General features: G+C 39.1%; 2 protein-coding genes across 6 annotated transcripts in view; one reads left to right on the top strand and one right to left on the bottom strand.

Moving 5' to 3' along the window:
- GEMIN5 (gem nuclear organelle associated protein 5) overlaps positions 1–2,379 on the bottom strand; it is a 39,352-nt gene extending 36,973 nt beyond the window's left edge. For 3 of the 4 annotated variants that reach the window (XM_058544633.1, XM_058544621.1, XM_058544614.1), the window contains exons 1-3: positions 2,159–2,378; positions 1,186–1,346; positions 281–462 (exon numbers count right to left, since the gene is read on the bottom strand). In XM_058544633.1, the coding sequence (XP_058400616.1) occupies positions 281–462; positions 1,186–1,346; positions 2,159–2,324 (509 nt within the window). In that variant the 5' untranslated portion in view covers positions 2,325–2,378. Of the gene's footprint in view, positions 1–280; positions 463–1,185; positions 1,347–2,158 lie in introns of all 4 variants that reach the window. The other variant, XM_058544626.1, reaches the window with a different exon arrangement.
- Positions 2,380–3,825: 1,446 nt separating this feature from the next.
- Positions 3,826–25,545, top strand: part of MRPL22 (mitochondrial ribosomal protein L22) — a 30,336-nt gene continuing 8,616 nt past the window's right edge. The window contains exons 1-6 of one of the 2 annotated variants that reach the window (XM_058544708.1): positions 3,845–3,879; positions 3,963–4,005; positions 11,699–11,874; positions 19,860–19,995; positions 24,376–24,441; positions 25,441–25,518. In XM_058544708.1, the coding sequence (XP_058400691.1) occupies positions 11,750–11,874; positions 19,860–19,995; positions 24,376–24,441; positions 25,441–25,518 (405 nt within the window). In that variant the 5' untranslated portion in view covers positions 3,845–3,879; positions 3,963–4,005; positions 11,699–11,749. Of the gene's footprint in view, positions 3,880–3,962; positions 4,006–11,698; positions 11,875–19,859; positions 19,996–24,375; positions 24,442–25,440; positions 25,519–25,545 lie in introns of both variants that reach the window. The other variant, XM_058544713.1, reaches the window with a different exon arrangement.

Raw genomic sequence — 25,545 nt, forward strand, 5'->3', positions numbered from 1 at the left:
CGAAAGAGGGTATTTCCCACATTTGGAGGTTGACTAAAGAAACCAGATATGAAGAATGAGGAAAGTACAGTACCATGGAAACAAAGGAAACAAAAACAGAGAGAGTAGGAGAGATAGTAAAGGTGTGGAAGTCACAGGAATGAATGATACCAAGGGCTCAGGGAGAGTGGTTAAAATCTTCAAATGGTCTCCTCTGAGGAATAAAGGACAGGAGAAGGTAAAACAAATGCGAAATATGATCATAAACAAAAATTATCAATACAGAGGGTACAGTACTTACCCAATGGCTACTAAGTCTTCATGATGAGGTGAGCAAGTAAGACAGAAAATTGTCCTGGGTTCTATAAAGAGGTGCTGGCTGTCATTTCTGTTAAGCCAGTAACAGAAAACTACTCCTTTTTCATCTCCAGATACTATTAAATCCTTTACTCGAGGAGACCAATGCAATGCTGATATTGTATGCTTGAAACCAAAACAAAAATACATTTGCTTCTCATTTGTCAATGCTGAATTTTTAGTTTTTAACCTGTACAGTACTAGGTACATGATAGGTATTTAATAAATACTGTTAGTACCACTTGTAGAGCAAGACTACATTAACCAAATGATAGGAGAATTTAGGCTACTGGGGATCAAAGAACCATTTTAAAAAATTTCTTCCTTTAATAGCTTAATGCAAAGTTCTTACTAAGATTAAGTGAGTCTTCTCCTTTCCAACATTATCTCAAAAGGCAGGTATATCAATTAATCAACTGGTTTAGAAATATGTTTCATTCACTCATTTATAGTTTACATCAAGAGTCTTTTTCATGTAAAGAACCAGATAGTAAATATTTTAGACTTTGTGGGCCACATTGTCTCTGTTGCAACTACTCAACTCTGCCATCGTAGCATGCAAGCAGCCAATACTTAAATTGTAGACAATACTTAAATGAATGACTGTGGCTGTATTCCAGTAAAACAATTTGCAAAAGCAGGCAGCAGTGTAGTTTGCTGACCTGGTTTATACGTATCTCCTTCCAAAAAAGTTTTGAGGCACCTTACAATACAGAACTTCTTATCTAATTAATGAACACAATTATAAAAGTTACTTGCACAGATGAGCTAGCAAAACTATACTTGAAGCAAAAGAACCCTCAGTACAGATAGATAATAACGGTCTAAGAAACCAGTAAGCCATGGTACCTGATGCAGTGCATGTTCTGTCACAACTGTTTTTGTCTCTACATCCCAAATTTTCACAGTCCCATCGTCAGAGCTGGTGGCACAGAGGTTGTATTGACCCGGGTGATGAGAAAACGTGAAGCCAGAGACCCTTTCGGTGTGTCCCACCAACTCCCCTATGACTTCAAGCAAAACCAGACTCCAGGTTAGAGCGTTACCTAAGATTTCTGGCAGAATCATACTGTCCTGAGATGATGAGTGGGATCTCACTTACTCTACTGTATAACAAAAATATCCAGGGAGTCACAATCAGAAACCCCAAGTGCTGGTATTGGCTCCACCACGTACTTCAGACAAGTCATTTTATCTCCTTGAGCCTGTCTTCCCAACTGCAAAATGCTGCTGACATCCCTTGATGAGCCCAGTTCTCAGGCTGAGAAGCAGCTCAAATGAACAATGTAAAAGTGATTCTTATTTAGATCTGGCCAGAGGTCGTTTGGAATAAAATAAGTATCTGGCATGCCATATCCCAAGGCATAATCAAAACCTAGTTTGGAACCGGAAAGCATCTGGCTCAAGTCACTTATCTTACAGAAATGAGTATAATATATTTGCAGGATCTTGCTTAAGGCCTGGAGATGTAGGCAGCCCCCAAGCCCAGGAAGGCTCCCAGGGGCCCGAGCTCACTGGGTGGGGGAGGCAGGCAGGCCAGCCATAGACGTTATAAATGCCTGGAATTAGACAAGGATAACTTTTCAGAAAGCGAGCGGTCCCACGTGAGAGCGCCGGGAGGCGGGACCGCTCGCCCAGAGTGGTGTAGCTCAATCTTGGAGACCTGGACGCGACTCAGCTCAGTGACTGTGAGCAGACCTTTCTCCCTGCCCAAGCCTCAGTTCCCCACCTGTAAAGAGAGGGGTGGCTGGAGACGCCCACTCAGCGCCCCCAGGGAACTCAAGAAGTGCAGGAAGGCTGAGGCCCAGAGAAGGAGAATTACCTCGAAATGGGGGCGTCCCAGGGATCGCGCCCGCGCCCGGGCCCACGCGGACAAGGAAGACAGAGGTCCGCGCCGCGAAGCCGAAGAGGCCCCCGGGCACCGCATCGCTGCATCGGGCGCAGTACCAGTTAGGGGAGGGCGGCAGCGTGCGCGGCTCCTGTTCCATGATGACCCGCCACCAGGGAAGAGGGAAGGAGCCGCTGAGGCAGAAGGTTCGTAGCCCCACGCCGTAGCCGGGAAGGGGGCGGGGTTGGCTCGGAGCCCCGCCTCCTCGGGCCTGCCGCTACGGCGCGCTCGGAGGCCCAGGCCGCACCGCGCGCTCTGCTCCCGCCGCCGGGGGCCGGGGAGGGCGGGGCCCCGCGCGTCGCTCTCTGCCTCCAACCCCGCCCGCGGCCGAAGGCTCTGGTGATGCCTGAGCCTAGCCCTGAGGTAGGCATTCTCGCCTCTTAGAGCAAGGTACATAGTTAAAGGGTTAGACCGGTGGAGTCACCTCCTCGCACTGCCGGTTTATTCTTTGGACCTGTTCAACCGCTATCCCATCAAGTATTTTTTTTTAACGCTACGTGCCAAGGCCCTTTGCTAACTCTGGAGATGTTTTAAAGATATGTACAAGAAGCCAATTAACAAAAGATAAAAAGGTCAAATCAGAAATCAAAAAGAGAAGGAAGAGTGTCTGCAACTAGGTGGAAATTCTGGCTCTGGGTTCTTGGTACTCAAGGAGAAGCAGAATGAGTGACACTCTTTTGATTTGATTGATTGAGTGCCAGCTCTGTGAAGGGCACTGTACATGGTAAAGGCTGTGGAGGAAAGAGAATGGAAGTTTCCTTCCAACGCAAACATGCTAAGATGCTCAGATTCAGCACTTAGACTCTCCTTCTGAATTACTTGTTTGCATTGGGTATCTAGCCCTCCTACATCCGTAGCAAATGAAACCTGAAATATCTCTCCTATTATAGTGAGGTCAAACAGATATTTGGGTGTGGGCAGCGGCACTAACTTTGGAGACACCCAGTCCTAGATTGACCACTGGTTTTGCCAGTTGTTATCTGAGAGACTTTAACTTATCCCATATCTGTTTCCTCATTTGAAGAAGGAAGATGATAATCCATGCCTTGTTGGATTGCTGTGAGGACTACAGGAGATTTAGTGAAACGCCTTTTGGGCATACATGGTAGCAAGTGCCCGATGAATATTAACTCATCTTTTGGACATCAACCTCAACCTGGAGATTAGCAGGGATTAGGACGTCATACTTAGTATTTGAACTGTTTGTTCTTTAAAAGAGCTTTCCCACGATCTCTAGTGATCTTTACGACAAGCCTGTGCTGTAGGGATACTCATTTCTGACTGTTTTACCGACGAGAATACTGAGGCCCACCCAGGTTAGGTGGCTTATTCACGGTCTCTGTTTTCCTAATCCTTTAGATCATTTGTGAGGTAAGGCTTCGCAGTTTTTCTGGATCCCGATGAATTTCCGGAAACTCGCTACTTTTAGGCCTTTATTAAGTCATTCATTCTCAAGCAAGGCTGGCCGGACCACACTTAAGCGCCGGCCGCGTGTTCACGGTCTCCATGACAACACAGGTATAGGTACTGCTGGGTCTCCCGACGGGGAGGAAATCCGGAGAATTGCGCATGCGTCTTGTCCAGACGGTGTATGAACTCGGAGGCTTCCGTAGAGGGAGGGACAAAGATGGCGGCGGCAGTACTGGAACGTTTGGGTAAGGATTTCTTTAGTAGTTAAGGGATGGAGGAAGGGAGTGGAGGTGGGAGTCTGAAGTGATGGCTTGTGTTGATATTGCAGGTGCGTTATGGATGCAGAATCTGAGGGGGAAGCTGACCTTGGGGTAAGTTTCTCGCCTCGGAGTTGCAGAAGGGCCCGAGGCTTCCTTACTAGTCTGTCAGTCGATTACTGAGCGTGTGTGCCAAGGTCTGCTCTAGGCTCTGGGGCTAGCGAACAAGAGAGCCAGTCTCTGCTTTGCCAACCCGTTTTTTCCCCGCCGTGTTGCATAGCCCTGCGGAGATCAGGATTACCCATTATCCAAGGGACGTTGAAAATGTTTTTTCTGAACAGTCTCTTTTGATCTTTCTGGACGTGGTTAGACTCTCCCAACCATGTCGGGAGCGTGCAGCTTTTCTAGTGACCTCTCTCGTTACTTGCTTACGTGAGCAGGCACTGTATTGTAGACAACCGCGGTTTACATCGTGCCTCACATTGAGTTAAGCTCCTTATACGCATTACCTCATTCTCGTAACGTCCACGTAGTGTAGTACTGCTATACCCATTTTTCAGACAAGGAAATTGAAGCCCCCAAAGTAAAATAAGTTGCCCAAGGTCCCCCAGTCATAGGAAGTTTTGAAGCTTTATATTATACTCTCTAGAGCATTCTTTGACCTCAGGACAAAAGCATTCTTTAGGATTAGGAAATGCAGTTGAGTCAGTACTGGCAAGAAGCCTTTCTCTGCTCCCCTCTCATTGTTCCTTGTCAGCAGTACAGCTGTTGATATTTGGAGATTGATAATCTGATTGTAAATATTCTGATCGGGGCATTTGTTAGCATTTATTGTGGTTTAGTTCGTGGGCTTTGGAGACAGAAAAGTTGAGTGTGAATCCACTTCATAACTCTGTAATTTTGGAACAGTCACTTATCCTTTCTAAGCTTTGGTTCTTTTATATGAGTAATGTTAGTACCTACTTCATAGATTTTTTTATGGAGATTACATGAGATAGTGCATATGAAGTGTTTCGTATAGTGGATGGCATATAATAATCCCACCTTAAATCCTAGCTGCCATTAGTGGTTTTGTCGTTGTATATTATTATTTATAATATTTTTATATTTATAATATAAATATAATATATTTAAAATAATATAAATATAGGTATAAAATAAATATAAAAGATAAATAAAATAAAATAAAAAATAAATAATAAAATATAAATATATTTATAATATAATATAATATATTCCCATTATATTTAGCCCTGTCCTAGATTCTTGGGTCAGGGATGAAGAGGTGGGCTAAAGAAGAAAATGGGAAGCACTGGCCTTTAGAATTCGTCTTCACTTTGCTTTCTTAGATTATTTTCTATCACTCCACCCCAGCCATGCCGGTTTACTTACTTTTTCTGAAAATGCTGTGCATTTACTTACTTCTTGGCTTTTTCATGCTGTGCCCTCACTTCCTGTCTATAACAGCAGTCCTCATTATTCAAACATCTGTGGAAATGTTTCCCCTTCACAAGATTTTCTCAGATTTCACTAAAAATGGAAGAAATTAATTTCTCCTTCCTTTCAGCATGTGTTCTTTGAATAATGGCTTCACGTATATGTGTCTGTGCCCTTTACTAGCTTGTATCTCCTGGACAGAGGGACAATTCTTGTTTCTGTTTGTAACTCCAACATAGGATCTTGCACAAAGTGAATATTTTGTTAATTTTTGTTGATTTATATTGTCCTGCACTGACTTATACTGGGAAGCTCTGAGCAGGTAACTTAAGCAGTTTGACTTCAGTCTTTTCATCTGTGTAATACAAGACGGTTGGATTTTGCTACATGATTTCTAAGTCTCTTTTTAGTTCTGAAGTTATATAATTTTGTGAATCCGCATTCTGGACTTTCTAATGGGGAAATGATTATATAAAAACTAAGTAGAAAAGGTATAAAAAATGTTCATGATGACCATGTAAAATCTTAGAGATCATCTGTTTCAGCAGTTGGGAACCTAATTGCATATAGATACCAGACAGCTGGTAGAAATCAACGAACCAGGAGAGGTGAGCTGTGTAAAAGGAGAGAGAGTGGTAGGGCGTGTGGCAGTCAGTAGGGTGCATTCTTCATCTAAAGGCATTTTATTGGATTAAGAAAAAATGCTGCTGGCCAAGTAAAACTTTTCTGTAGGCTGTATTTGGTAGCTGACTGACAATTTGTAACCTTTAAATTCCGAGTCTCCCATTTTCCTGATGGATGCACTTGGGAAGTTTTGTGACTTACGGAAGGTTACACTGTTAATACAAGGCAAACCTAGGATCTAAACAAAAAATTCTCTGGCTTTGAATAGTGCTCTGTCACACCATGGGAGAGACAGAGTGAGGGGCCCAGAAGGGGTTTGTCAGGGGAGTCTTTTTTTCGGAAGAGGTGATTTTAAAGTTTAAGTTTAAAAAGTGAAGAATAGGGGCTGGCCTGGTGGCGTACTGGTTAAGTTTGCGCACTCTGCTTTGGTACCTGGGGTTCGGATCCTGGGCGCGGACCTGCAGGCTGCTTATCACACCATGCTGTGGCAGGTGTCCCACATATAAAATAGAGGAAGGTGGGCACAGATGTTAGCTCAGGGCCAGTCTTCCTCAGCAAAAAGAGGAGGACTGGCAACAGATGTTAGCTCAGGGCTAATCTTGCTCACCAAAAAAAAAAAAAAAAAGTGAAGAGTAATTTTGGTGGTTTAGAAATAGAAGAGCTAGTGTAAAAGTTTGAAAGCACTAGTGACTAAACTGTACGTAGGTTAAAATTCTCTGCAAGAATAACCAAGTTGGAAATGTCATGAATTAGCAATTTGGTGGAAAAATGATGACAACAGTGTGATATAATTGAATCAACACTGGGCTGCAGGAGATAGAGCTGGATTTCGGATCTCTGCAGCAGACAAATATTGTGGCCATGTGCTTAACTTCTCTGAAGCTCAGTTTCCTCATCTTAAAAAATGAAGATAATATCTACATTAGAGGGTGGTTATGAAAAATAAGAGACTAATATGTAAAACGTCAATTAAAGTGCCTGGCACTATGAAGGTGTGGTGGGGATGATATCACCATGAAGTTCTTGCAAAGGAATCAGATTTTATGCTGGAACCACTCAGTAGCCATTCAACAGTCTTAGGTGAGATTACATATTTCTTCTATCAGCCCTACTTTTACAAAACAATTGGCAAGAAGATAAGAAACTGAAACATAAGTTAGCCTACTACATGAGGTAGCCTACTAGACATTTAGTCAAATCACTTTTGAAAGACTTTTCTAAAGAAAGGTTAGCAATTTTCTGTGGTTTTTCTTCATCTATGCTTTCAGTGTTCTGGATTGCCGTTACTAGCGGGATTTGACAACCACATTGATTTTGTGCTGTCTTAATTAAACCAAACCCCCGAGGGGTTGTGGTTCTCTGCATTTTAGCAATGGTTCTTAAGTTTGACTCACAGACTCTTTTGAGAGTATGAGGAAAGCCACAAAACATCTTCCCAGAAAAATGCATATTGCATTCTTACTTTTACTTGTAATTTCATAATCCTCAGCCTGGGAATCTCTGCATTGGGACATCACAATTAAACACAAGCATCTGTTTGTGATGCGTGAGGAACTGTAATGCTAGCCATGCAGTGAGTGCACAATAATGATTAGCGGTGTCAAGTACATCGGAAAGCGTGTTGGGCAGTGGCCCTTGCATTAATGGGTGAAATAATATCTCCCTCAATTTATTTTGAAAAATTTCAATCCTATGGGAAAGTTGGAAGAATATTACAGTATCCTTCAGCTGGATTCACCAGTTGTTAACGTGGCTTTAGCTTTCTCTGTCACTATACATGGTTTTCTTTCTGAGTCATTTGAAAGTGGGTTGCACACATTATGGTAATTTACTCCTAATCACTTCAGGTTGTATTTCCTAAAAGTAAAGATAGTCTCCAAGAACCACAAACCATGATCAAAATGGGTGGTATAATTTAATGATCTTTTATTTTATTTATTTATATTTTTTTGTGAGGAGATCAACCCTGTGCTAACATCCGCCAATCCTCCTCTTTTTTTGCTGAGGAAGACGGCTAACATCTGTGCCCATCTTCCTCCACTTTATATGGGACGCCGCCACAGCACGGCTTGCCAAGCAGTGCGTCGGTGCGCGCCCGGGATCCGAACCAGTGAACCCCGGGCAGCGGAGCGCGCGCACTTAACCGCTTGCGCCACCGGGCCGGCCCCAATGATCTTTTATTTTAATGTTTTAGTAAAAAAAATGCAAATAGAAATCAAGTGTATGCTGACATATTTTTGAAAGAAGAAAAATTGACCATTATTTGTGGCTTGACAATAAGCCCTAAAATGATCATGCACTAAAACAAGGAGACCTTATAGAAGGACCTGTTCAATTCCATAATATGTATGTTCATTTAGTAAGTCTCTTGTTCTGTGACACTTTACTCCTTTCAAAGCACTCTCAAGCCAGTTCTGTATCTGGTTGAAGTCTAACTTAGATCTGAAAAGTTTCTCTATGAGTTTCCTAGGGCTGCTGTAACAAATTACCACAAATTGGGTGGTTTAAGACAATGGAAATTTCTTCTCTTACAGTTCTGGAGTCCAGAAGTCCAAAGTCAAGGTGTCAGCAGGGCTGTACTCCCTCCCTCTGGAGGCTCTAGGGGAGAATCTGTTCCTTGCTTCTTCCAGCTTCTGGGTTCTGTCTTCATCACACCTTTCCCTCTGTGTATCTATCTCAAAACTCACTCTGCCTCTCTCTCATTAAAATACATGGGATTGCATTTAGGGCTGAACAAGATAATCCAGGATAAGCTCCTCCTCTCAAGATCCCTAAATTAATCACACCTTTTGCCATATGTTATTCACAGATTCTGGAGATAAAGATGTGGGCATATCTTTGGGGCCACCATTCTCTTTCAAAAGGGGTCTTACAGATTATCTTCAGGTCTTTTTTTCAGAAAGATGCCCTGTAAATCACACCTTTACTTCTGCTGCTCCTTCAGCCTGGAGTGCTTGTTTATCTGGCTTTTGAATGTGGAAGTCTACTTTCGTCAACCCTCAGCTCAAGTCCCATCTCCTTAAAGCCATCCCGATTACCTCAGCCCTCCTGTTGCTGCTTCTGTCATTTTAATGCCTATTGCAAATTTATGGTTAATTCTCTATCTTTCTAACTGAATTTTAAATCTCTTGAGGGCTGGAAATATATTTTATATCTCTTTGCACCCCCATCACCTAGGATAGTACCTGTACTATAATAAGAAATATATTTGGTCTTTGTCTTTGGTTCCTGGCACAGAGCTCCTAAAATCCTTGGAATTTCCTGAGTGATGGGAGTGTCTTTTTTATTCATAATGAGCTTCTTTGGAACAAAAGGAAAGGAAGGAGAGCTGGTGATTAGGTTACAAAAAGTAGAACAAGGTACAGGTTCTGAGAGCTACTGCACTGGTGATCACATTTATGTGCTTGGAGGGTGGCGTGCCTGGAGAGGGCACAGAAGCTCTGTGCCCTCCCCTCCATACTCTGCCCTGTACATCTCTTCCATTTGCCTGTTCCTGAGTTGAATCCTTTATAATAAATGTAAGTAAAGTATTTTCTTGAGTTCTGTGAGCTGTTCATTCTAGTGAATTGTTGAACCTGAGAGGGGCTCATAGGAACTCCCAAATTTGTTGTCAGCCAGGCAGAAGTGTGAGTAGTCTGGATAACCCTTTGCGGCTGACTTCTAATGTGGGAGCAGTCTTGTGGGACTGAGCCCTTTAATTTGCGGGCTCTGATGCTAACTCCAGGTAGATAGTGTGAGAATTGAATTCATTTGTTGGACAGTCAGTTGGTGTTGGAAAATTGGTTGTTGGGGTGGAAAAACCCTACACATTTGGTGTCAGAAAAAAGACACCAGAGTATCCTATCTTTATTAGTTGGTCAGTAACTGTAAGTTGATGAAATATGTCAACCTAAACAGATGCAAGTTGTAGTCTGAAAGATTGCCAGGAATTGGGATTCCTGTTTTTCTAGTCCAGTGCCAAGAAGGAATCCTAATTGCAAATTAAGTATGGGTACACATTTCCAAATTTATCTAATAGAATTGCCTGTGCTGATTATTCAAATTCTTTTTAACTATTTTAACTATTCCTTAGGACAAAATGAGGCCTTTAAAACCTCTGTGTACCCAGGCGAGAAGTTATTGATTAGAATATGACTGTTATTTCTCTGAATCATAAAATAGTGGTTTGAACGGGTTAATATCTTATTTTCAAATGATTATTGACACCAGAGGCTTCCACTAGTTTCTCTGAGGGAAGATTTAAGGTGTGTGAAATAACGAAGTTGATCAAGAATATATTTATAAACTTTTTGATTTATTCTTAGATTGTTTTAAAAAATTGTTCTGCTCAGAATTATGGCTTTTTTATTTGTTCTCATCCCCCACTATAGTGGGCCAAACCCCTCATATGTATATACGTATATATATAAGCTATATCACAGAAAAGAAGAGTAACGGGGGGCGGGGAAGAATGAGACTTATTTTTTTGGTGAGAAAGATTAGCCCTGAGCTAACATCTGTCACCAATCCTCCTCTTTTTGCTGAGGAAGATTGGCCCTGGGCTAATATCCCTGCCCATCTTCCTCTACTTTATTTGTGGGTTGCCTGCCACAGCATGGCTTGATAAGCGGTCTGTAGGTCCGCACCTGGGATCTGAACCTTCAGACTCTGGGCTGCTGAAGCAGAGCGTGTGACTATGCCACTGGGCCGGCCCCAAGTGAGACTTCTTTTAAATAGTTGCTTTGAGGCACTGCTGGCTTACCCCAAGAGGTTACAGACTGAAGATCTTTGTGATGAACTAGGCCTGTGGATATGTTTTGTTTGGACTACACAGTGTTTAAAAACTTCTTTTTAAATCAGCATTTAAAAACTGGCAGCTTTCTCATAAAACTCTAGGTTTCTAGATTCTCTTATGCATTGCAAGGCATGGCAACAATTTTCTAGAGCTAAAGAGTGTAGCACTCTTTGGTTTTCCTTAGTTTCCAACCATGAGTGAAATGATGCTGGGAAAACTGGACCACTATCTTACACCATACACAAAAATTAACTCAAAATGGATTAAAGACTTAAATGTAGGACCTGAAACTATAAAACTCCTAGAAGAAAACATAGGCAGTAAGCTCCTTGACATAGGTCTTGGTGATGATGTTTTGGATTTGAAACCAAAAGCAAAGGCAACAAAAGCAAAAATTAACAAGTGAGAATACATCACACTAAAAAGCTTCAGTACAGCAAAGGAAACCGTCATCAACATGGAAAGGTAACTTACCGAATGGGAGAAGATATTTGCAAATCATATATCTGATAAGGGATTAATATTCAAAATATATGAAGAACTAATACAACTCAATAGCAAAAAAACAAACAATCTGATTAAAAAATGGACAAAGGATCTAAATAGACATTTTTTCCAAAGAGGACGTACAAATGGCCAATAGGTACATGAAAAGGTGCCTAGCATCACTAATTATCAGAGAAATGCAAATCAAAACCACAGTGAGATATCACCTCACTCCTGTTAGAATGACTATTATCAAAAAGACAAGAAATTACAAGTGTTGGCAAGGATGTAGAGAAAAGGGAACACTTGTGCCCTGTTGGTGGTAGTGTAAATTGGTGCAGCCACTATGGAAAACAGTATGGAGGTTCCTCAGAAAATTAAAAAGAGAATTACCGTTTGATCCAGCAATTCCACTTCTGTGCATTTATTCGAAGAAAACGAAAACACTAACTCAAAAAGATATATGTACCTGCATATTCATTACAGCATTATTTACAATAGCGAAGATATGGAAGCAACCGAAGTGTCCATTGATGGATGAATGGATGGATAAGGAAGATGTGGTCTATATATACAATGGAATGTTGTTCAGCTGTAGGAAAGAAGGAAATCTTGCCATTTGTGATGACATGGATGGACCTTGAGGACATTATGCTAATGAAGTAAGTCAGATAGAGAAAAACAAATATTGTATGATCTCACTTATATGTGGAATCCTAAAAAAGGGAAAACAAAAAAAGCTGAACTCATAGATGCAGAGAACAGATTAGTGGTTGCCGGAGGCGGGGTGGGGGCTGGGTGAAGTGGCTGAAGGGGGTCAGAAGGTACAAACTTCCAGTTATAAAATAAATAAGTTGTGGGAATGTAATGTACAGCATTGTAACTATAGTTAATAATACTGTATTGCATATGTGAAAGTTGCTAAGGGAATAAACCTTAAAAATTCTCATCACGAGAAAAAAAATTTGTAACTATATTTGGTGATGGATGTTAGCTAGACTTATTGTGGTGATCATTTCGCAATTTATTCAGATATCGAATCATATTGTACGCTTGAAACTAATATAATATGTCAGTTATATCTCAGTAAAATTTTTTTTTTTGCATAGTTACTTATACTCAACCCTCTTACCTTTTTTGTGTTACCTGGCTATCCCCTGTATCCTTTAGTTCATTCTGCAAATATGTATTCATTTCCTGATGTGTGCCAGCTACTATTCTAGCACTGGGGATTTTGTAGTGAACAAAAACACAATAATCCTGCCCTCATGGAGTGTACAATGTATTGAGAGAGGCAAATAATAAGCAAAATAAGTAAAATACAAAGTATATTAGATAGTGACAGCTGCTTAGGAAAAAATGAAAGAGAATGGGAATAGGAAGTATGTGTGTTTGGGAGGGGGGTTGCAGTTTTGGATAGAGAAGGCCTCACCAAGAAGATAACATTTGAGTAAAGATCTGAAGGAAATGAGGGAGGATCTACCAAGTTGTGACAACATCTGAGCGAACAACATTCTAGACAGGTGGAACAAAGGCCCCGAGGAGGGAACATACCTAGTATGGTCAAAAACAGTGAGTGAAAGGAGGGAAATAGTAGTAGGAGATGTGGTCAGAGAGGAAGAAAGAGTAGGAGATTGTGTAGACCTTTATGGGTCATTGTAAGTACTTTGGCTTTTATTCTGAGTGAGATGGAAAACCACTGATGGGTTTTGAGTATAGAAGTAATATGATCTGACTTATGGTTATGAGTGGTTCTTTCTGGCTGTTGTGTTGCAAATAGACCAGAGTGGGGATGGGGAGCAAGGATGGAAGCAGAAACCATTGGATATTTCAGGTAAGAGATTATGATGGCTTGGATTTGGGTGGCTGTGAAAGTGGGTGAATGGTTGGATTCTGGCAGTATGTTAACGACAGCTGATAGGACTTGCTGATGGATTGGATGTGGGTTGTGAGAAAGAAGGGTGACACCAACGCTGATAACCTGAGCAACTAGAAGGATGGATTTGCCATTTACTGAGATAGGAAGATGTCCAGAGGAGCAGGTTTTGGGGAGAATATCAAAAGTTCAGTTTGAGGTTTGTTAAGTTTAGGATGTCCAGTGAGCTTCCAAGTGAGGTTGTGAGTATGCAATTGGATATATGGTTTGGAGTTCAGGGAAGGCATGTAAATTGGGGAGTCATCAGTGTATGAACAATATTTAAAGCCATGAGACTGGTTGACTTCACCATGAGAGTGACTGTAGATAGAAAGCACTAGAGTACAAGGATTGATTCCTACTTGAGGCAGCCAACATTTACAGATCAGGGTGATGAGGAAACAACAAAGGAGTCTGGAGGAGTGTCCAGATTGTGTGGTGTCCTCAAACCCAAGTAAAGAAGGTGTCTTAAGAAAGAGTGAGTGACCAGATGTGATAATGTGATTTACGAGAAATATATGTTTGGTCATTCTGATGATCAAAATGTATTTCTTATGTATATTTGGTCTTTGTCCATGGTTCCTGGCTCACAGCTCCCAAAACCCTAGAAATTTCCTGAATAATAAGAGCAATGGGTATATCTTTTGTCATCGTATTTGGTCTCTTGTCCTCAGTTACTGAAATTGCTTCAGAGCCATAAAAGTGAAATGAATGTCTTGTTATTCATAACAAGCCCCTTCCACTACAACTGGGTTTATGTTAATGAGGTGACTTTTGGAAGGCACTTAAGGTGGAACTTTCAGTCCCAACCCCTGATTTACCAAGGAGGGAGAAGGGCTAGAGGTTGAATCAGTCACCAATGGCCTGTGTAATGAAGCCTCCATAAAAACCCAAAAAGGGGATTCAGGTTGGGGAACCAGAACGCTTCCTCGTGTCGCCATGCCAGGGCCCCAAGCTCCACTAGGACAGAAGCTCCTTGTTCACGACCCTGCCCAATGTATCTCTTCATCTGGCTGTTGATTCATATCCGTTAATATCTTTTGTAATAAATCAGTAATCCAGTGAGTAAATGGGTTTCCTGAGTTCTGTGAACCGCTCTAGCAACTTGAACTCAAGACGGGGGTCGTGGAAACCTCTGACTTATAGCCAGTCAGTCAGAAGCAGAGGTAACAAGCTGGGCTTGTGATTGGCATTTGAAGTGGAAGACAGTCTTGTGAGACTGAGCCCTTAACCTGTGGAATCTAATTCTGTCTCTGAGTAGATAGTGTCAGCATTAAGTAGAATCGTAGGACACCAGCTGGTGTCAGAGCATTGCTTGGTGGTGGTGTGAGGAACCCTTCCCTCAACGTGAGAATTGTTGGGTGGTCAGACCCCTTTTGAGAATTGACCATTGGGTTTTACAACACAGATATCTTTGATGACCTTGATAAAGCAGTTTTGTCGAGATGACGTAGGCAAAAACCTGATTGGAAGGGGTTAAGGATGAATGGGAGAACTGGAATTAGAGATAGGGAATTTAGGCAACTCATTCAAGGAGTTTTGTGGTGGTTGCTAGAGGGACTTAGTGAGGGGATGGTTTGTTTGTTTGAGTTGGGAGATGTTAAAGTATATTGCTTGCTGATGGGAACTATCCGATAGAGAGGAAAAAATTGGTGATGGAAAGAGGGCAGAAAGAATTGCTGGACCAATGCCCTTGAGTAGATGGGAAGGAATGGGATCTTGGGAGCAAGGGATGAAATTGGTCCTAGCTAGGGCATAGAAGTTCATTCGTAATAACAAGAGAGAAGATAGTAAGTATATATGGACATGGATGCAGGTGGGTATTTGGTTAGGTGGTGGGAGCTTGTAGAAGTTCTCTTTTCATTGTTCTAATTTCTGAGTGAAATAAGCATAGTTATCAGCTGAGACTGAGGATGAGGGAGGAGATGTGGGAGGTTTGACTAGCAAGAAGAGGTATGAAGTTTGTCTATAGGGGCTAGGAGAGTAAATGGACTAGGGAAATACAATAGGAATGCCTTGCGGCCTTAAGGGCTCCCATTTGGGGTTTATGAATAAGAATGTAAAATTTAGGCATTTAATCATCTTTGGCTTACATAGTGAGAAAATCTGGTTTATTAACCATCCACATGTGTATGGCATGATAATAGGAACCTTTTGGAGCAGAGAGGTCTGCTCCCTCATCTGCAAAAATTAGCACTGTTTGTTAACTGTTGCTTTAGCTAATAGTGTCTTTCAACTGGGAGCCATTTTGCCACCCCCCACCCCCACCCCCCGCCCCGCCCTGGGACATTTGGCAATGTCTGGAGACATTTTTGGTTGTCACACCATGGGCAGGGGGTGCTACTGGCATCTAGTGGGTAGAGGTGAAGGATGCTACTAAACATCCTACAAGGCACAGGACAATCCCCACAACAAAGAATGATCTGGCCGAAAATGTCAGTAGTTCAGAGGTTGAGAAACTGAGTTTATCATGATCCCAAGTTGCTGAAATTTCACTTTTTTTGTTTGCTAAACTCATTTCCTTGTGTTGTTGTCCTTGACTTTCACAAAATAAAATTATATTGAGTCATGAGAATATACATTATTTCAGCCCTTTATTTTAGTTTTTAATTGAGGCAAGAGGGAGGATGTTCTTTTATTCACTCTCAAGTGTGAGATTAATTTAGTGTTAATATCAGTAAATTTGGCTCAAAGAATTTTTTACCTTGATGCATAAAACAACATGATATTCCCAAGATTGAGCCTGAGGCCATTATTATCTTCACTTGGGACTTGGGTATACCTTGTATTAAATTTCAAAATGAACTTTGAGTAATAAATAGAAAGTATTAGTTCTTTCAAATGGTGACTTGAGAAAGTTTCAGATACTCTGTCTTATCTGAATCAACTCTTAATCCTAAAATTCGGCTTATATCTGCTACTCTTCAGTGCCTAATGACTTTGGGCAGAATTTGAAAAGTGATACTTAAAACTTAATCCTCAAGTATTGGTAGATACAAAACTCCACCATGAGAGTAAGGAAATGCATGTGCTAGTTCTAGTATACCACTTGCTTTCTGCTTGAGCTCTGGCAGTCTCACCGTATTGTGAGTGAAGCTAAAGGGATTTGGGATTCCTAGTAAATGAAAGTGTATAGTAAATATCAATAATCATATTTGAATTTCAGAATGATAAAAGTTGATCCTGGATGCCTGTCAGTGTTTTTTTCTTTTTAAGATTTTAACTTATTTTGATTCTTTAAAATGCTCACAGTGAAACAGAGCTCTAGGCAGACTGAAAATTAATATTTGTTGGAAAACAATTTTATAGAAGGAAATGGATCCTGGCAATAAACCCATGCTATCGTTTGTTGATTCCACCAACTTCCCTTTCTTGAGTTTGTTTTCTCTAGTGACTCTTCACAGGCTTTCTTATAAAAAGTTCTCGTAAAAGCCTTAGGTTTCCAATTAGTTTTACTTTCAATTTTACCTTATGATTGCTTCCTTTTCTGCTTTAATTCACTATTATTCTAACAGCTGGGCAGGAGACGGTGCATAAGAACTTTTGATTTAATACACTTCAGAATTAAGTCCCCGTTTGGAATAATATTTCAATTTACTTTGATTACAGTTGTTTAGTATTTGCTTGATAATTCATTTTATGAACCATTTGAGCCCTGAAAGTGTTGTAGGTATTGAGAAAGCTTTATCATTATTAATTCATAATGTGTTTAATTTATTAAGCATCATATTGAATTCACTGTGTATTGAGGATTTGAGGAGTATAAGACACTGTGCTAGATGTGCAGGATACAGAAGGCATGGGCCTCACCATCTTGCGGTCTTTCAGACTGGTTAGTAAGTGGTTTCATTGAAGAAGAATTAAATAGCAGCCGAAGGGTTCATGTTTCTGTAATCATGCTGTCCACAGTGAGATTAGAGATAGAATTAAGGTTGGAGAGACCCTAAAGATGACGTACTCCAATTCCTCTTTTCATAGATAGAGAAACTAAGGCCCAAGGAGGTGACAAACATAGTATACCCACTAATTACAACTTCATAGAAGCAAATGATCATGATTCTAAACATGAGAAGGAGGTTTGAAATTGTGTAATATAAAGTTTACAGTTCACAGTGTTTATTTTTTTTTTAGAAAATAGGAGAGATGAACTGTTCAGAGGGCCTAATTAGAAATTAATACTAACCATCAGTGTTTATCATGTGCTTGACACTGTACTTTAATTATTAATTCACCAACAACAGAATGAAGTAGATATTATTCTCCTCATTCTAAAACTAATAATATCTAAAATTTATTGAGCCCTATTAAGTGTCAGGTTAAGTATTTTACTTACAGTATCTCATTTGAGCTCCTTAAGAAGCCTATGAGGTAAATGCTATTATTACTCCATTTACTGATGAGAAAACTGAGATTTAGAAAGTTATGTGAATTCCCCAAGGCCATTTACTTAGTATTAGAGTTAGGATTTAGACCCAGGTCTACTTGACTTCATAGTCTCTGCCCTCAGCACCTGGCTTATAGTTGTATTAGGAAATTCTGCCCTTTAACATGATGTATCTTAGTTTCGTGCTTTTTGGTTAAAATATTGGAACCTAGATGTGGATAGCAAAGGTACAGATTTTGTCAGGTGTTTTGATGGCACTGGTCTTAATATCAGGATGTAAGAAGGTGAACTTGAGGTAGAGTAGGAGAAATGAGCCACTAGGAGAACAGATTTTTAAAATTCTTTAGGCTGAATGGTTTGAGGACTAAAAACAAAGGCTTTGCCAAGTTATATCATCCAGTTGCATATATTGTGTGAGAATCTGCCAATATACAACAATTTTGAATATTTAAGCCTGGATTACCTATTTACTCAGTATCCATGTGCCAGATATTGTCCTTGGTGCTAGAATACAGAGGAGGTCATACTTGCCCTCAATATGGTCAAATCTATATACTTGCTACAGTAACTTATTCTTCTACAGCCAGCTTATATAGTGCAGTAGTCCAACTCACTGCTCTTTGGCTGGCAAGAACAAAGTACGAAGACAGTGCGGGGAATGGTTGTTTGGGAGAAGGGATCAGGTGATGCCTCACAATGAGGTGACATTTAAGCTGGAACTTAAAACAGGATAAGCACATCATTCAGGGGATAATGAGGGAGGAGAAAACAATATGAGCTAAAGTGTAAGATATGAAAGTGTATGGTTTGTTCAGGGAGCAACAGATGTCTTTGTGGCTAGGCCATAAGGTGAATAAGCCCAGATGAGTGGGTTGGGGTTAGGTTATAAAAGACCTTCTGTGTCTAGCTAGGAGTTTGGACTCTATATTCTGGGCAGTAGGGAAACACTAAAGTTTGTTGCGTTAGTTGGGTATATCCAGATGTGTACAAAAGTAGACAATATGATGAACCATCTTGAACCTATCACCCAGCTTCAACAGTTATTAACTCATGGCCAATCTTGTTTTATTTATGGCCCCTACTCTCCCCCATATTTGAAACAAATCTCAGACACTATATTATTTCATCCATAAATATTTCACTTTGTATCTCATTAAAAAGTATCAAGTATCCACTTAATGTTTAAATTTCCAGTGGTTAAATAATTGTCGAACTTGGGCTCTGGTAGATTTAACTTTTTGAAACAGATTTCTGTTTCCTGACATTTCTCTTAAGTCTCTCTCTCTTTCTCTCTCTCTCTTTTTTTTTTTTCTGAGGAAGATTCACCCTGAGCTAACCTCTGTCACCAGTCTCTCTCTGTATGTGGATGGCCACTGACGAGTGGTGTGTGTCTGTGCCCTGCGTTTGAACCCATGAACCTGGGCTGCTGAAGCATAGTGCGCCAAACTTAACCACTAGGCCACTGGGCCGGCCCACATTTCTCTTAAGTCTCTTAATGTGTAGGTTCTTCATTCAGCTCTCTCTTTCCCCACCTTGTAATTTATTTGTTTTTTTTTTGGTGAGGAAGATTTGCCCTGAGCTAACATCTGTGCCAATCTTCCTCTATTTTGTATGTGGTTTGCTGCCACAGCATGGCTTGACAAGTAGTGTAGGTCTGCGCCTGGGATCTGAACCCGTGAACCTGGGGGCACCGAAGTGGAGCACGCTGGACTTAACCACTATGCCACAGCCTCCGTAATATATTTGTTGAAGAAAATTAGCTGTTTGTCTTGTGGAGTTTTGTACAGCTTGGATTTTGCTGAGTGCATCCCCCTCGTGTTGTTTAACATGTTCCCTTATTTCCTGTATTGAATCTAGAGGCTTCATCAATTCAGGTTCGTTTTTTGTGGAAAGACTGCTTTATGTTCTTTCATCAGGAGGCATGTAAATGCCACCTTTATCCTTTAATTTCTTAGGGATTACAAAATGATGCTATTTGTCTTGCTTACTCAGCAAAGTTGAAGAATTCCACAGGTCAGATCAGGGATCCATTGTGTCTTATTTAAATCTATTTTAGGACTGAACTGACTTATAGTAGAGAGTCAATATTTATTGGCCACTCAGGGTGAGAGATCTTGGGTTAATATTTGTTTATTATTTGACTTATGTAAGTTACTAACGTTTCCCTCTTCTTAGTCTTCAATAAACTAGCTCTTTGTGGTATTTTATGTAAAAGCAATCTCTATTAATGAATACATCTAGAAAGTTTCCACTTGTGATCTTTAAATAGTTTCCATCAAAATGGAGCTGATGTGGTTTAGAAGATACATAAGCTCTGGAAAAGATTCTAAATATCTGTTGTTTTACAGGCTTCTTTCATCTCACAATGTTTTACCCCAATCACATATCCACACAAGTGCTTCTCTTGACATTTCTCGAAAATGGGAGAAGAAGAATAAAATTGTTTATCCTCCACAACTTCCTGGAGAACCTCGGAGACCAGCAGTAAGTTTGTGGGTAGAACTAATCTCTTAATTTTGATAAAGAGCTCTTACTCTTACGTGGCTAGCAATGATTTATTATTCCATGTTAAGAAAAGAAAAAATTATACAGCAATTTGCATGATCCTTTGATACAGAAAATGTTCTAGACTTATGTTTTTGGTAGTTTAAAAAGATTGTCTTTGTTTTACTTACTTGTTTGCCTTGACTTAACCTCCTGAATAGGGACCTTAACTCTAAAACTAAGCTAATAACTTGAGACATACTGACTGATTTGTGACTCCAAGAGGCTTGCTAATGGATTCTTGATAATGGAGCATGAGGAGTTGGCAAGAATGATTTCAACTATTGGCCAATATTTAAATCATATACATGGTTTTCCAATGTTTTGTATTTGAATATAGACATACTTGGTTGTGAGTTTTGTTTTTTGTTTTTGTAATTCACAAACCTTTGAACCTAAGGTTTAAATTTAATCATTGGATTCCTTCCAGAGATTGAGTTTTATCTTATCTTTAGCTGCTCAGAATTCTTTTACCCTCTCCAAACTGCTAGAGATTGCTCTAGTCTGAGAAATAAGACTAATTTCCAGCCTAACATGAATTTGCTGTGGAATACCTCCACATCTGTTAAAAAATTTAAGCAAGTAATAATAGCATAAGGAAGATGGGAACAGTTGAATCCTTAAGAAAATAAACTGTGATAAGTACTTTCAAAATAAAATTACTGTGTTAATTAAAAATCATTCAGTTCAGCAAACATCTTTTAAAGGCTTTTGGGATTTAAGGCTACTGGATAATCAATATCTAAGTAATGTCATTTGCTTAGTTTTTATATGAATTGATAACATGCATTTCATTAAGATTCAATTGCTGTGTGAGTATTGGTCTGAATTAGTAGTTTTATATATATATTTTTCTTATTTAGGGGAGTTAATTTATTGATTTAAAGAGCTCCCACCTAATTGGGAAATAAGAGGAAAAAGAGATACTAATAGTTATAGAACTAACTTTTTAACTTTCATACTTTATCATGCCGTCAGATCTTAAAAGTTAGATTTGTCACAGGATCTGTGCTTTTAAGTATTGACTTCATTTTGTAATTAACCCAAATTTAGAAGTTACACATTTGTATAAATATCATAAATAAAATATTTCCTATAATTAATGAGCTTTCTTTAATTCTTACCTGAGCTCTTTGAACTTAGATATTAATTGGAAATAAAGAAATCATAATAGTATTTGTCAGGTCCAGAATTTGTAATATGTAGTACCAGTCTTTTTAGATATTAAAATAAATGTACTTCGGGACACATGCCAAATGACAAGCTCCACTTAGTGGATCATCTACTTAACTCGAGCAAATGAAGGACAATGTAATCCAGTCATTGGTTGTATATTGTATTTACTGAAACTATTTTGATTAACTTTTTTGTATCATATAAACTCCTTATACAAGTGTCTGTGTGAAGACATTTGGTTTCATTTTATATAGGCACTTGGGAGAAACGAAATTTAATTCTCTATTTTGCACAGATTTTGTTGTGTAAGTAATCCTTTTGGGGACAGATTATGACTTTTGGAAAATACCTTATTTTCTGACTTTAAATAGTATTTGGTAAATTGACATTGGTGCATCAGTTATACCTGCTATGACTGAAATATTAATGTCCTTCATAAATCCCTAGCTTATTAATGGGGAATAATTTGCTCATCTAGCCACATATTTCATATACTGTGCCATTATGTGCAGTGTCCCTTCGACTTGCCAATCTGCTAGCTGCAAACATTTTAAAAATTAGTTTTATCTCTACTTTAAAAGAGGGCCAGATAATAATTTACAGTTCTACCTCATTCTGATCTTCAGCATTGGAGTATGTAGTTAAACAAATAATAGTGGGTGGGGTAGTGAAGAAATCCTATAGCAGGAAGTTAAAATGAATGTCACCAATTTAGGCACGTTTTAGGCCACTCCTAATACATATTTTTAAGGCTACCTTCCTCATTTAGCTAGCACCAATTTCTAAACAATATATATTCCTATGTAGACTTTATCATACATGTGGCCTCACCATGGTGGAGAAAATAAGCCAGAGAGAAATTAAATGGCTTTCTTCATAATAACCAGACCTTGTTAATTTGCGCTTGAGTTTACTTTTGCAATATCTCTGAAAGCAGCTATGTTAAATAAATTAAAATTTAATGAGACTATATCAAACCTGTTTGAACAACCATTTCTATAAGAGGCATATTTTTAATTTATGGATTAATTGACGTACTGATAATAAGTCGTGCTTATGTCATTCATGTAGATCCCATAAGGTTCTGGTAAGGACTTTTATTAGGTGATGTCATTTGAGTTATTATGTGCATTTAAAAATAAATTAACTTCTTTAGAAGTTACTCGTTTAGGGGCCGGCCCCATGGCATAGTGGTTAAGTGCGCACGCTCCGCTGCTGGTGGCCCGGGTTCGGATCCCGGGCGCGCACCGACACACCACTTGTCAGGCCATGCTGTGGCGGCATCCCACATAAAGTGGAGGAAGATCTGCATGGATGTTAGCTCAGGGCCAGTCTTCCTCAGCAAAAAGAGGAGGATTGGCAGATGTTAGCTCAGGGCTGATCTTCCTCACAAAAAAAAGTTACTGGTTTAGACATTTCATAATTTAGACTTTTACTTCGTTTGAATAACTATTTTGCACATTATATCCTAACTTAACTTTACCTAATTTACTGGATAGGTTAGTTAATAGCAGTGATATTTAACCACACCTTCTGACCTCCAACTTCACCACTCTATCTATTTGCCATGATGGGTTTATTTACTGAGATTTTTGTCTGGTTTATCTTTAGAAAGTGCCCTTAGACATTGTACCTGCCTAAAGTAAATGTTGAGCTTTTTAATTTTAGAAGAGGAGGTTGAATAACGTCCCCCCCTTTTTTTGTAAACACTTGATTTCTTTTCTCCTATGTTCTTGCCAGGATTACATTATCTTTTTTACAAAATTTGAAGATAATCATAAACAGTTCAGGTTTAAGATAGCCCACCGTGGGAAAGAATTGAAGAGGTTTCTATATAAAAGATTTTATTGAGTGTATTAATTTTTGCAGATTAATATTATCAGTCATGACGGTTGTTCTTTCCTTTCCTGTGCTCCCCAGGACATTTTATTGCTGAAAATGTGATTAGGCTATTGCTACAGTTTTTAGACTGTCAGTTTCTATTGCAAGTGAAATGAAATCTGCCACATATTAAAAGATAGCCACTTGAGAAAACTGCCGTTTCCAAGGCATTTGAAAATTTCCAGCAGGAATCAGAATGTTAGAAAGTTCTAAGATCTCCTTGCTATTGTTTTCCTTGACACATATTTTCTTATTCTTCAAAAGTGGCAATATGATGTAGTAGTGGAAAGAATGTGGGTTTTAGAGTCATAAGGGAACTTGAAAGATACAGCTGCCAGACATTGTATTAGGCACTTCACGTTCTTCCCTGTGTGGCACTTTAACTTCTAGCTTTGTCTCTTATAAGCTGTGTGGTCTTGGGACAAGTCACTTGATTTCTCTAATTTTCACTTTGTAAAAGGATTATAAAATGTTTCCTCTCCCAACTCATAAAGTTAGGTCAAATGAAATAATGGGCTTGAAGAGTGCTTTGTGAACTATAAATTGTTTAATGGATAATTGATTAAAAAAATTAAATAGGATATACCTACCACTATAAATAGGAGATAAAAGCTAAGATTTACTAAGATTTACCATGTGCTAGGCACTGTAAAGTGCTTTCTTTACATAGGTTATTTTGTTTAATCCTTATTACAGTTTTATGAAGTAGGTACTGTTATCTTCATTTTAAAGAAGAGGAAACTTCAGCAGAGAGAGGTTGAGTAGCTTGGGTTCTATAGCTAATACGTGGTAGAGCTGGGATTCAAACTCAGGCAGTCTGATTCTAGAATCTATGCTCTTGACCAAATACCTAGAATATTGGCTTTCCTATGTAAACAGTCATTTTGTCCATTTCACCATTGTTCACTGACAGGAAAATTTTTGTTGTTGTTGTTGTACCTTTCATTTAGTTCTTTTAGCCAGCTAAATGTTTTCAAAATACTTTCATTTAAATCTTTTGCTATTCCTCTGGATAGAAATGTTGCAAATATTGGCACAAACTAGCCATTTTATAGTTTCTATTTCTCCCTTAGTAATCTTTTTACGTAGTGAGACTGGAAAAATATAACTTTCTGTAGGGAAAAAGAATCTCCAGATTCTTAATAATGTTTTTATTTCTTGTATCAGCATTTTCATTAAGCCTGGAAAGTAAAAACTTTATTAACAGTATGTTACTATCATTTGATAAACTTGCTCAAGTTTTTTTCCCCCCTTATTTCTAAGGAAATCTACCATTGTCGAAGGCAAATAAAATACAGCAAAGACAAGATGTGGTATTTGGCAAAATTGGTAAGCTAAAGTGATTATTACCATATGATACTTAGGAAAAGGAGCTATGAATTTCCCCTCAGGATTTGAAAAATGAAAAAAATTTGATTTCTTCAAAAGTGAGGAATATGATTATGTGTTCAAACAATTGGTAAGTATTCCAAAAATGATTGCTCAGAGATGAGTGATTTTGTTTAATTTTTACCTTTCTTCTGAGAGCTTAAATCATGTTGGATACATAGATATTTAAAACAAAGGCATCAGGGGGCTGACCGGTGGCCTAGTGGTTAAGTTTGTGCGCTCCACTTCAGCGGCCTGGGGTTTTTGGGTTCAGATCCTGGGTGCAGACCTACACACTGCTCATCAAGCCATGCTGTGGTGGCATGCAGTATACAAAATAGAGGAAGATTGGCACAGATGTTAGCTCAGGGCCAATCTTCCTCACCAAAAAGAAAAAAAGAAAAAAAACAAAGGCATCAGAAATCTGACTATAACCATTGAATCCAGGAAGCAAGCTTGCTTACTGTAAAATTTGATTCAACATATTTCAAAACTGTTGCTTTTTAAATGTTTTTTCCCCTGGAAAATGAAATTTATATATGAAAGGAGACAAAAGCAGCAAATATACATGTACTACATTTATCCTATAGGAAAAGATGCCTTTAATGCCTAGTGTGGTTCTTGACAATCCGTGATCTCTCTCTGTCACGTGTGCTCTCTCTTTTAATATTACTGAAACTATTATGATTTAGATTTTATGGTCAAAATGTTTGTTTGATTTTGACTTAAAGACAGTGGAATCGTTTCTCAAACTTGTTTTCTTCTCTTTTGCCTGAATTTATTTAGCTATTTTTAAAAATTTCCTCCCAGTTTTATTGAGTTATAGTTGACATATAACTAGTTAGCTATTTTTAGAAGTTATTCGGATCATGTAAGGCTTTTACTTTTCATTGAAAAGGCAACATTGACTTTGTAAACTAATTTGTTTATTTTCTTTTGTCTGTTACCCTTTAATTCTAGATACGAGGAATGTCCATTGACCAGGCTTTGGCTCAGTTGGAATTCAGTGACAAAAAAGGGGCCCAAATAGTTAGAGAGGTAAACTAAGATTTGACGGGAGAGAGT

The sequence above is a fragment of the Diceros bicornis genome, chromosome 1 (assembly GCF_020826845.1).
Source record: "Diceros bicornis minor isolate mBicDic1 chromosome 1, mDicBic1.mat.cur, whole genome shotgun sequence".
Lineage (NCBI taxonomy): Eukaryota > Metazoa > Chordata > Mammalia > Perissodactyla > Rhinocerotidae > Diceros > Diceros bicornis.